Source organism: Nomascus leucogenys, chromosome 4 (assembly GCF_006542625.1).
Source record: "Nomascus leucogenys isolate Asia chromosome 4, Asia_NLE_v1, whole genome shotgun sequence".
In the NCBI taxonomy this organism is placed as follows: domain Eukaryota; kingdom Metazoa; phylum Chordata; class Mammalia; order Primates; family Hylobatidae; genus Nomascus; species Nomascus leucogenys.
Window position 1 is genome coordinate 97,892,302 of NC_044384.1, and position 12,246 is coordinate 97,904,547.

At 50.1% G+C, this 12,246-nt stretch overlaps 2 protein-coding genes across 4 annotated transcripts in view; one reads left to right on the forward strand and one right to left on the reverse strand.

Annotated features, from left to right (window-relative positions):
* The window catches only part of IL17RB (interleukin 17 receptor B), a 19,306-nt gene extending 9,505 nt beyond the window's left edge, over positions 1–9,801 (reverse strand). The window contains exons 1-6 of one of the 2 annotated variants that reach the window (XM_003257199.4): positions 9,709–9,801; positions 7,646–7,670; positions 6,461–6,601; positions 4,150–4,277; positions 3,279–3,405; positions 935–982 (exon numbers count right to left, since the gene is read on the reverse strand). In XM_003257199.4, the coding sequence (XP_003257247.2) occupies positions 935–982; positions 3,279–3,405; positions 4,150–4,277; positions 6,461–6,601; positions 7,646–7,670; positions 9,709–9,768 (529 nt within the window). In that variant the 5' untranslated portion in view covers positions 9,769–9,801. The remainder of the gene's footprint in view (positions 1–934; positions 983–3,278; positions 3,406–4,149; positions 4,278–6,460; positions 6,602–7,645; positions 7,671–9,708) is intronic. The other variant, XM_012498640.2, reaches the window with a different exon arrangement.
* An 85-nt stretch (positions 9,802–9,886) lies between these two features.
* The window catches only part of CHDH (choline dehydrogenase), a 33,656-nt gene continuing 31,296 nt past the window's right edge, over positions 9,887–12,246 (forward strand). Inside the window, exon 1 of one of the 2 annotated variants that reach the window (XM_030811607.1) lies at positions 9,887–10,274. The gene's annotated coding sequence lies outside the window, so the exon portion shown is untranslated. Of the gene's footprint in view, positions 10,275–10,489; positions 10,536–12,246 lie in introns of those variants that run through there. The other variant, XM_030811608.1, reaches the window with a different exon arrangement.

Consider the following 12,246-nt stretch of genomic DNA (forward strand, 5'->3'; position numbering starts at 1 on the left):
AAATAAGGACTGGGTTGATTTCCAGGAACACAATGTATAATAGCAGAAATTATCTTCTCCACTGAGGAGACCATTTCAGGCCCTGGCTCAGAACTGTCTTTAGGAGTTCAGGTCCAGGACTGACTTCAAGGCCCTCTGACCTCACACCTGCAGTGTTCTGTGTACCCTCGGTGGGAAGCTCAGCATCCAAATCCACCTTCTAGCAAGGACAGCATGGACAGCTGTCTGACAGAGTACCAGGGATGCCTTGTGCGGTGAAGGGTGCCTAAAAGTTCTGGACTGATCCAAATACCACTAGCCTCATTAGCATTCCAACACTATATTACTCAGAAATTTACACAAACCCTTGGAAATTGGGCACTAGGGACTGATAATCCTAAAGGGGATTACTACGAAATTCAAGGGGTAAAATTCACTAGCCTGTGAAAAGTGATCCTGTTTGAGGACACAAGTTGAGAGCGTAATTGTGGGCCAGTCCTTTAGGGAACTCACACTCCCACCTTGAATGTTTGCTAATCCAAACAGAAGGTTCTTAGGGTCCCCATGGCCACAGGTGGGCGGTGCTAGTAGGGTCTGAGCAGGTGGAAGGGCTCGTAGGACTCCCATCAATCAGAAAGAGCCTTTGATTGGCACTGCTGAGCCATTTGGGCTAAAATGTTAACCAAGTGGGTGGGGGTGGTTCTTTGTGACTGTTCCTCCACTATATAAATGTACTGAGGGTCTACCCCTTTCTGGACAGGCTGCTGCACTCAGTGGGCAAAGTGCTGGCTGGAGATCAGGAGCCATAGGTGCTTCTGCCACCACTGTCGGGGGTGCCTTGGATACGCGACTCTCCCCTAGGGCTCAGTTTCTTCTGTGCAAAGATGAAGAGAGCTATGCTGTCTCAAGTTACAAGTTTCTTCAAATAATAAAAGCAAATGCTGTATTTACTTACCGGCCTTGACACACTTTTTTTTATATTTCATTATGTGGTCTAGGCAGCCTGGAAATTTGAATGAAAGTTTTTACATTTTAGAAAAAGGTATCTCTGCCCCACCCCCTTTGCCAAGTGCACACACACATACGCATACCACACCTGCAACAAATTGCCAAAACATTCCAGATGTAAGATGGCAAATTCAAATGGGGGCTCTAAATTTTTTTTTTTTTTTTTTTTTGAGCCGGAGTCTTGCTCTGTCGCCCAGGCTGGAGTGCAGTGGCGCGATCTCAGCTCACTGCAAGCTCCGCCACCCGGGTTCATGCCATTCTCCTGCCTCAGCCTCCTGAGTAGCTGGGACTACAGGTGCCCGCCACCACGCCCGGCTAATTTTTTATGGGGCTCTAACATTTTACTGTTAAACAGAGAACATCTGCCCATGACGTGATAACCAGAGTCTAATTTAAATACAGCCTTTATCAAAACAGTATCTTTGATCCCTAAGAGAAGACTCAAAAACCATCCATCATTCGAAAAGGACATTTGGTAATATCTGTAGATGCTGCCCCTTCAAGGACGTGAAGCCTAACACTCCCCTACCCTCACCCCAGGGTGGGGTAGAATTAGTGACTTGTTTCCAAAAACGAGAGTTGGGAAAAACAGTAGATTTACATGGAGAAGTCTGGCAGTCCCCATGTTAATCTAGTGTTGATGGTGACCCCCATCCTGGTGTCATGTGGGTGCCATGGACCCCTGACGGGATGAGATAAGGACCCGGCACCTCTGTGTTATGAATTCGCCGTCTAATCATGAGACAAACATCAGACAAACCCAAACTGGGGGACATTCTACAGGATGCCTGGTCAGAACTCAAGACTGTCAAGGTTCTGAAAAACAAAGACTAAGAAACTGTTACAGACCAGAAGAGAGACACACAGGGACTAAATGCAACTGGAACAGAAAGAGGACATTCATGAAAAAGCAGGTGAAGTCCAAATAAAGTCTGGAGTTTAGTTAACAGACATGTACTAATGTTGGTTTCTTAGTTTTGACAAATGTATCATGGTAATACAGGACGTTAATAGGAGAAGCTGGGTGAGAGGTATATGCAAACTCTTTGTATTATCTTTGCAACTTTTCTGTAAATCTAAAATTATTTCAAAATAAGGCTGGGCGCAGTGGCTTACTCCTGTAATCCCAGCACTTTGGGAGGCCAAGGTGGGCAGATCACCTGAGGTTAGGAGTTTGAGACTAGCCTAGCCATCATGGTGAAACCCCATCTCTACTAAAAATACAAAAATTAGCTGGGTGTGGTGGCTCATGCCTGTAATCCCAGCTTCTTGGGAGGCTGAGGCAGGAGAATCACTTAAATCCAAGAGGCGGAGGTTGCAGTGAGCTGAGATGGTGCCACTGCACTCGAGCCAGGGCAACAAGAGTGAAACCCCGTCTAAAAAAAAAAATAAATAAATAAATAATAAAAGAATTCCAAAATAAAAAAGCTTATTTGAAAACAAAATGAGGTTTGCTGTCATCAAGAAAGTTGGAAACCACGTGTAGTAAATGGTGCAGCACCAAAAACACCCTGGACCATAATCTCCAAGACCAGCAGTGAATTGGAAATTACTGTTTGGCTTTGATGCCTTGCCTGTGACAGATGACAGGATGGGGGTATGGGTGACTCGGCTCAGATGGACCCTTCACACACACCATCCTGTCTCATCCTCATCACAGCCCTGTGTGTGACATTGCAGCTGTTGTACCAGAGAACTGGTCCTGTGTCACAAAGCTGGGGCAAGGGCCCAGCATCCAACTCAGGACCACCCTGCCTCTCATGGACAGCTTGGGGACAAGCCAAATGGAGTCTGTAGATTCTCAGAGGCCCAGCCATAGGCAGCCCACTCTAGAAAGCTGAGACTGGAACGAACAAACATTTTGCATCAGTAATATAAAGAGTGGCTCAGGTGCATTGCTCTAGAAGGACCAAAGTGTGAATGTCAGCTTCACTTTTACTGTGTGTATAAGTCACCCAGGGAAAGTGACTTAACCTCTTAGTTTCTTCATCTGTAAAATGCAGCTATCCCAACCTTGGGGTTGCTGAGATGCTTAAGTGAGATGATGCATGTCAAGTATTCAGCACAGTGCCTGGCACACAGGAACAGGCTTTTTCCTACATTTTACCTGACTTTATTCTCTCTGCTCTGTGGGTAAAGTATGGTTACTACTGTGTCCATGCTTTACACAAGGGAACTGAGATTTAGCAAGGCCAAAAGCCTTATCCAGGGTTCCCTGGGCTCTCACTGTACATATCCCAAAGCAGGCATCCCAGCAAGACAAAGAATAATAAACAAGTGAGGAAGTTTACCTGGTGAGGTGAAATTCACAGACATGGAAGGGCCATCTTCATTCATATTTGCATTAGGAATATTATGGGCCCCAATGAAATAGACTGTGTTCAGCTCTACAGGGAAGCCGATGTAGGAAAATGTCCACTGAAAGGCAAAGCAAGGAACTCTCAATTCCCAAAACACTGCAATACAGAAGCAGTATACCTTAGTGTGCTGCCCTTTTAGTTTGTATTTCATTACTTACTCTGTGAAAACTTAGGTCTCCAACCAATGTCTACTTAGAGAACGGGCATTACACAATTTACAGAATCAGAGAAATGTAAAGTTTTAAAGCCAGGATATAATTTAAGTCCAGTTCTCTTCCCTTGGCTGGTAGGGAAAAACTGAGACCCACAGATGCTGACTTACGAAAGGCACAAAACAGAGAAGTAGCTGAAAATGGGATTTGAACCAAGGGATCTTGCTCTAAGCTCTGAGTCATAGCTATTTAGCAGCCCGTGTGAGCAGCACATCATCCATGCTCCCCAAACAAAGGGCATAGCTTTCAGCAACAATTAGCCAAATACATAAAAATGTCTATGCCCGGATGCAGTGGCTCATACCTGTAATCCCAGCACTTTGGGAGGCTGAGGCAGGCAGATCGCTTGAGCACTGGAATTCAAGACCAGCAACACAGTGAAACCTCTCTCTACAAAAACTACAAAAATTAGCCAGGTCTGGTGGCTCATGCCTGTAGTCCCAGCTGTTTGGGAGGCTGAAGTAGAACGATCGCTTGGGCCCAGAAGATTGAGGTCACAGTGAGCCATGCTCACACCACTGCACTCCAGCCTGGGTGACAGAACAAGACCCTATCTCAAAAAACAAAACAAAAAACAAAAAAGTGCTTACTTTACCACCAGAGGGTCTGGTCTGAGTCTGGAAGGCCTCTGTGTAATTGCACCTCACACAGCTGTAGGACCGGAAGTTGCTTTTGCCCGTCACACAAATCTTGGTGGCCTTCAACAAGCGGATGCTGGCTGCCGAGATAGGCAAGAGGGCATTGGTTTATTTAGCCCTTGCTGTGTGGCTGACTTGATGCTAGATTCTTTACTAACATGCTTTACTTTTTGTCTCAGTTCATATTCACAATAGTACTGAAAGGTAGGCACCACTGTCTCCAGTTTACAGATGGGGTTCGTGAGGCTTAGGAAGTTTCAGGGAGCTCTGCTTAAACTTAGAAAACTCATCAGCAAGCAGCAGATACGAATTCAGATTCCAAAGCCCAAGCTCCCTCCTCCTCATAGGTCAGCTTGAATTTCACAGGATGCCTGCAAAGGTGGCTATAGCTCTGCACTATTCTGGGTCTCTTTTAAGAGGAAGAGGCTGGCCTCAGGGAGACCCACAAAGACCCTCCAAGACTGTCATCACCAAATCACACCTGTTCCGATTGCACCTTTATCCATGCTGGTTCTTCTCCCTGAAGGTCCTTTCCTCCCATTATCTACCTCTTCAAGTTTCACTCTTTTAAAGCCCAACTCACTCATGCACCACAGCCTATAACCACAGCCGACAAAGAGCTGACTCTGTGCCAGATAAGGGCCCAAACCCTTATGGCCGCATCTCACCTAAAGCAACCTCACCAGGGACCCTTTCCAGCTCCTCTTGCCCTATCCCACTCAGATGAAGCACAGCTCCCTTCTGGGATTCCCCTGACATTGTGCCTGTGTCTGCCTCCCCTACCCCTCTGAATCCTCCTGGGTGGAGACTGTAGGTGACTCCTCTCTCTGTGCCTGGCACTCATGGATTCTTGACTCTTGACTAGGTAGACTTTCCGATCTGAATTTAGCAGAAGGAAACCAAAAGGATGGGCATTAGGATCCCAGGAGCAGCTCACTGAAAGAACTCATATGGTGCCTTGCAGCATAATCTTGGGGAAATGCCAAAAGCTTCATGATGTCATCTGAAGTGGAAAAGTAATCTATCTAAGCCAGTGCTTTCCCTAAACTGGAGTGGGGTGGGGGAAATCATCTCTGGCCTTACCTTATCTTCTTCCATGAAGTACATACACAGAAAAGTACACAGATCGTAAGTGTACCACTTGATGCATCGGGACACTCATGCAACCAGTATGCAGGTTAAGAAACTCCCTCAGGCGTGCCCCTCATACTTCCTTTCAGTTATTCCTACCCCAGCAGGAACCACTACCCTGACTTTTTTTTTTGAGACAGAGTCTCTCTGTCACCCAGGCAGGAGTGCAATGGCATAGTCTCAACTCACTGCAACCTCCACCTCCTGGGTTCAAGTTATTCTCCTGCCTCAGCCTCCCAAGTAGCTGGGATTACAGGCATGTGCCACCATGCCTGGCTAATTTTTTGTATTTTTAGTAGAGATGGAGTTTCACTGTGTTGGCCAGGCTGGTCTTGAACTCCTGACCTCAAGTAATCTACCTGCCTTGACCTCCCAAAGTGCTAGGATTACAGGCGTGAGCCACCACGCCTAGTCTTTTTTTTTTTGAGACGGAGTTTCACTCTGTTGCCCAGGCTACTGGAGTGCAGTGGTGCGATCTCAGCTCACTGCAAGGTCCACCTCCTGGGTTCAAGCGATTCTCGTGCCTCAGCCTCCCGAGTAGCTGGGATTACAGGTGTGCAACACCACACCTGGCTAATTTTTGTATTTTTAGTAGAGACGGGGTTTTGCCATATTGGCCAGGCTGGTCTCAAACTCCTGATCTCAAGTGATCCACCCACCTCGGCCTCCCAAAGTGCTGGGATTACAGGCGTGAGCCGCCGCTCCTGGCCACTATCCTGACTTCTAAACACTAGATTGGTTTTGTCTGCTTGGCACTTTCTGTAAATTGGATCATATGGCATGTATGCCTGCAGGCATGCACACAGATATAAATGTACAAACTCTTTTGAATCTGCCTTCCGATGTTTGTGACATTCATCCATATTGTTGTATGTAGTTACAGATCATTCATTCTTGTTGCTGTAACGGAATTTATTTGGTGATTCCTTTCTACTGTTGGGCATTTGAGTGCTTTCTAATGTTGCCTGCTATGAGTAGTGTTACTATGATCATCCTAGTATGTGGCTTTTGGTGCATGTATGCATGTATTTCTGTTGGTTATGCCTAGGAGGTGAATTAATGGTTCATATAGTCTGCACATTTCTGATTTAGTAGACACTTCGGGCGTTATCTCTGATGGATGCAAACTTACCATCTGCCCGGAGTACCCAGCTTACATTCATCAAAATTGAATAGTCCCCTGTTGCAACACTAATTTTAACAGGTTCTACTCGGAGGTCCCTCAAGTCTCCAGGGGTTAGATCATGTTGTAGCATCCACTCTGGAGATGGCCCTGGGAAAAAGCAAGACTTCCATGACACTGTCCTTCCCAGCCCAGTCTGATGCCATGCCATCTCCTCTCAGTGACTCACCCCAAACCTTCCCCCATTCACAATTCCTCACTTCTTTTTTTTTTAATTAAAAAAAATTGTTTTTTGTAGAGATGGGGTCTCAGTGTGTTGCCTAAGATAATCTCAAACTCCTGGACTCAAATGATCCTCCCGCCTCAGCCTCCCAAAGTGCTTGGATTATAGGTATAAGCCACTACGCCTGACCCAATTCCTCAGTTCTTCCTGCAAAGGCCAAATGTTTCTTAGTGCTGGCTGATTTATAGCCGAGATAATGTTGATCTAAGAGAAGTACTCTTTTTTTTTTTTTTTTTGAGACGGAGTCTTGCTCTGTTGCCCAGGCTGGAGTGCAGTGGCGCAATCGAGAAGTACTCTCAACCTCCTGGCTTTCACCTACGGAGCACTTGGGACCACTCCAGGTGCCTGTGTATGTACACATGTATACATTTAGTGTATTTGACATGTTTATTAGAGCCAGGCCTGCCTTCTTAAGGCTTCGGTCCTGGATTCTAGCCAGCTGGCCCACACAACCCCCACTTTCCCACCTCCTAACCTTTGCTGGTGCCATCTCTCCTCCAGCTTACTCTTCCTACCCACATTTTTTGGCAGAAGCCTACCCATTCTTCAAATGCCACCACCTCAAACACCCGCTCTCCTATGAAACATTTGCTTCTTGGTCCCACCTCTAAGTGACCTTCCTTCCACGGCCTTGATCTCCCTCTGCAGAGTGGCAGGCATCACTTTCCACCTTGTATGGCAAGTCCCATCCTGACTGGCCAAGAGGCCAGCCTGTCTGAAACACGGCTTCATTCCCACAGAGCCCCAGAGTTCTGCTTTGAGCAGACAGAGACTTCATCTGCATCAGCCAATAAAGCAATGGTTCACCCTGTGTCTGGTCTTCGATGACCTATTGCCTATATTAGGCCTCCTAAAAGTCCAACTGTGCTTTCAATGTAAAGCCCCAAATACCCATTCTCTAATGCACCTACCAGTTTCAGAGCCACATTGAACGGTCTGTGGGAGAGAAAAAAACCAAGCGTCATGTTGAAGCCAGCAAACCACAAGCTTTCCTTTGCCAAACTAGGCAGAACACCATTTTCCCCTTAAATGCATATACAAGTGACAAACTTTCAAAGAAAAGATGAACTGGTTCTGCTTCACAGCTTAGGGAGGAACTAAGCTGCCCCACTGTTAGGCTTATGAAGGACCATGGATTAGCCATCCGTATATCTGATCTCAAGCCAGTGCATAACCTCACTTGAAGACCAGAGGTGGGTCTCCATCCGTCTCTGGATGTCAGCCTTCCCTGCTGCAAGCAGGGGATGACTTGGGAGCGATGTGAGGCCCCTTCACACTCTAATGTTTAACTCTAGGTTTTTAGGACAGCCTGGAGTATTTACTGGGCTACCCCAGGTTAAGGAGTAGCTATGCTAAGGAGATGAACAAAAGAAAGCTCTGAATACAGGCCATGGTACTTTCCTCAGGTTCTTTAAAATATTCCCCTTCTAACACAAAAGGACTCACTGAGCAATTTAGGAAACCATAAGCAATTATTAGTGTTCAAGAAAGGCTGGTACTAAATCGTTTGAAGTTAGCTGCTTGTGTTTTTTCATAAGAAAAAATAATTTGTGCTTTGGTTCTGGAATAAAATACTGAACCTAAAATACTGAGGCTTGGGGAAGCAGCAAGCTCAAATGACAAGACTCAGTGTGATACGTCCAGCAGCTCTGGAGTATCCTGCTGAGCATCCACATTTCCAAACACCTTCTAAGACCTCCTAAGACTTTTGATGGTTTGAGTGATTTGAGTTTGGGCAAAATTGTCAATCATTTATTTGTCTTTTAAAAAATGAACTCTAAGGGATATCATCAGATTTTTTTTTTTTTTCTTTTTCTGAGACAGAGTCTCACTTTGTCACCCAGGCTGGAGTGCAGTGGCGCAGATCTCGGCTCACTGCAACCTCTGGCTCCCAAGTTCAAGTGATTCTCCTGCCTCAGCCTCCTGAGTAGCTGGGATTACAGGCGCCTGCCACTATGCCCGGCTACTTTTTGTATTTTTAGTAGAGACGGGGTTTCACCATGTTAGCCAGGCTGTTCCCCAACCCCTGACCTCAGGCAATCCAGCCGCCTCAGCCTCCCAAAGTGCTGGGATTACAGGCGTGAGCCACCGCGCCCGGCCAGACTTTATTATTATTATTATTTTTAACAAATAAGCCATCATACCAGGAGCTGAGTTCTTATCAAAGGGCCGGTGAGACCAGCCAAGCAACAACCCTAAATTCTACCAAGCTCAAATTGTTGGCCTTGTAGCAACTACAGTAAAAGTGATGAATTCTTCCCTTCAGCGCAAAGAGCCAAGAGGGCTTCTGAACTGACACAGAGGGGAAGGATAGGAGCTGAAGACATCAGGAAACAGTGAATGGGGTTTGTCCACCAGCAGGTGACTACGGAGCTTGATGCTATATGCTATTCTAAGAGGGCAGGGGTATCATTTCAAAGGTTATTTGGGGCATGAACTATTTTCTCTTCAGTGACCCGGAAGATTCCCTCGATCATTCAGGGCACTGGGGAAGAAAGGAAACTGCCTTCACGAGTGAACATGGCAATCAATATGGCCAAAAAGGGAGGGGGTGCTAATGGAAAAACAGTTCTTGTGCCCCAACAGGTGAGCAGACCCCAAGTAACAATAACGAGTGCTGACTACGTGCCAGGCCCTTCGCCGCTAATTGCAGGCCATGTCGTTATTCCTTAAGAGACCCTGCTGGGTTCGGTACTGCCCTTCGTTTTACCGTTTGGGACTTGGAACTTGGTGAGCATAAATGACAGAACCAACAGTACAGAGTGGCGTCTGAGACCGGGTCTGTCTGATTCCCACGCCCCTGACTCAAGCAACCTGACGCCGATGTCCGGGGCTGCCCCGAGGGTGCAGGCATGCCCCTCGAGCCGGCGGTCCGCGCACGCCTTCGGGGCAGCCTGGACTGGCGGGTCAGACGACGTCAGGATCTGGGCTCGAGGGCCGGGAGATGGGGAAAGGGGTGCTGGCGGGGGCTTACCGGCTCTCGGGGTACGGCGCTCCTGCACAGCGCGACCAGGCTCAGCAGCACGAGCGACATCGCCGGGCCACTGCACGGGATCCAGGCCACCCGCACGCTGCGCTCTTATGCCGGCGCCGCGGGTCCGCCCCTTCTCGGCTCCGCCTCTCGCAGCGCGGACCCATTCCCGCCACCCGGACAGAGGGCGGGCCCGCTGGCCCCTTCCCAGGCTAGGGCGGGTCGCAGCGCCCTCGCCTGCTGGGGCTCGGAGGGATGGGCCGTGTCCGAGCGCGGGCGGAGCACGGGCAGCCGCGGCGCGCGCCGGCCCCCGCGCACACGTGCGTGCAGTGAGCCAGGTGTCCGCGCTGCACCCGCCCTCGGGCTTCGCGCGCCCCCGCCGGAGCCCAGCTAGCCTCGCGGCTCCGGGGCCGACCGGGTCGGAACTGCCGCGTCCCCTTTCCGGACACGGAGAGCGCGCGGGGCGCCGGCGCCGCCGGTTAAAGTGCCGCGGGGCAGGGGCCGGGCCGCGGCCACCCGCTCCTCCCGCTCCGACCCCAACTGTCGGGCCCTCGGCCGAGTCGCCCCGGGTGAGTAGCCGCGGACGCGCCCCGACCACCCCGCAGCAGCGTCGCCCGGCCGGAAGCCCGGAGAGGCTTGGGGGTCGGAGGTTTGGGGCCGGGCTGGAGGCCGAGACCCGGGCCCGCTTTACACAATCGCCCCGCCCCGCGAAGCGAAACGGGTGGAACGCGGACTGCCGAAACGCACTGACTCCTTTGAGGGAGCGAGTTCTTTCAGCTACGAGGTGTTAGAGCGGTAGGAGTGCCCGCTGCCCGACCCCAGGCTTTCTGGTAAATGTCTGTTTCCACCAAGTGAGTTCGGACAGCAGCACCTGGGGCTCCCAAAGCGGAAGCCGTCAGCACTGGCGATTTGGAGCTGCGGTTCTCAAGTTTCCCTGGCCCGGGATCTCTGAGCGCCGCCTAAAATGAGATCCAGACGGCAGGTCCGGGTCAGGCCGGGGATCTGCATTTAACGAGCCTCCGCCCACGTCCCCGTAATTCGTGGGTGGGTGGCCCAGGGACCATCCTTTGAGACACAGTGGTTTGGGGGAAAGTTCACAAAGATCAGCTGGGCTAACAGTGGAGTCACAGAGGCTGGAACTGCTGCTTCAGCCCCCTCGGTTTGCAAGCGACAGGATTGTGGTGACCAACTCAGGGCCATTTAAACTTGTAGGCAGAATTAGCTCCATTCTACAGATGAGAAGGCGGAGACCTAGAGAGGGGTATGGAACTTAGGGATGTGTTGTCAGCTGGTGAGAGGCTGTATTGTCAAGCAGCTGTTTTAGCTGAGGCCCTACTTGTGTGCCAGGCCTGGCCCACCTGCCAGCTTGGTTAAGGCTCGCTTGGACTGGGGATCAGCCAGGGGTTTGGGCTCTGGCATGCATATGTGTGGAGTTGCAGGTAGCATTTTCAGAGAATTGCTCTGGTTCCTGACCAAGGAACTCAGTTGAGGTTGTGGCCGCACCCCTGCCTGGGACTGGGCCACCCTGAGCCCCTCATTCCACCTCTCTGAGTTGCTTTGGGCCCTGTGGCCCCTGAGAACATGTTCAGCTCTAATAGTCATCTTCCTGTTCAGCAAATACCTGCTGGGTGCAAAGGTGAACCACACATGGGTGCTGGCTGATGGGTACTCCTAGAGTGAGGATGAGTGCAGTGAGAAGTATTTTCAAGGACACAAGTGCCCGCCCTACTGCGGAAGTCCAGATGAAAACAGCCTCGTCTGCAAGCTCAAGATTGTGAACTTTGTCCCATGGTGCTGAGGAACAATGGTACAGGCTTAAATGGTCATCAATTTTTGGTTTTAGAAAGGCCACCTGGGTGGCTGTGCAGGGCAAATAGAGGGCTAGTCCCTCTGAGACGAGCGAGCAGGCAGCCATTCACTAACATGCGTTCATTCCGTGAGTATCTGATTCTGTGCTGTGGGCCAGGCTCTGGGCTGTGCTGGCTTTTCAGCTGTGTGCCAGGGCAGGCCCTGCTGTGGTGAGCTTGGTGGTGTTCGGTACACGGGCTTTGAGGCAACCAGGGGTGCAGAGGTTAGGCCTGGAGACAGAGTTCACGAGTCACTTTCTCAGGGGGCAGTGGAGAGGAGAGGAGAGGAGGATAGAGCCCTGGGGAGGAGAGCTTGCCCGAGGAGGTGGGGAGGTCTAAGAGGGGCTGCAGCAGGAAAGCCCAGTAGTGAGGGAGGAGCTCATGGGGTCAGATGGGGCAGAGAGACCAAGGGCACTGAGGCTGGTTGGTGGCAGTCACAGGTAGCCTTGGCAAGAGGAAAGGGGAGGGGGTTTTGTAAAAAGAGAAGGGCTGAGTTTCTTTCTCCAGGGGAGGAAGTGTCAGGTGAGGGTGGTCTGGAGGTGGCTGAGCTGTAAGAAGGAGGAGTACTCAGGCGGGGGCTGCCAGGCAGAGACCCAAGACCCAGGCCAAGTGGCTTTCCTGCTGTTCTGGGTTCAGAATGACACTGCCCTGGCCCCCTGGGGCTTAGGGATGGGGTGATACCTGGTTCAGTTCC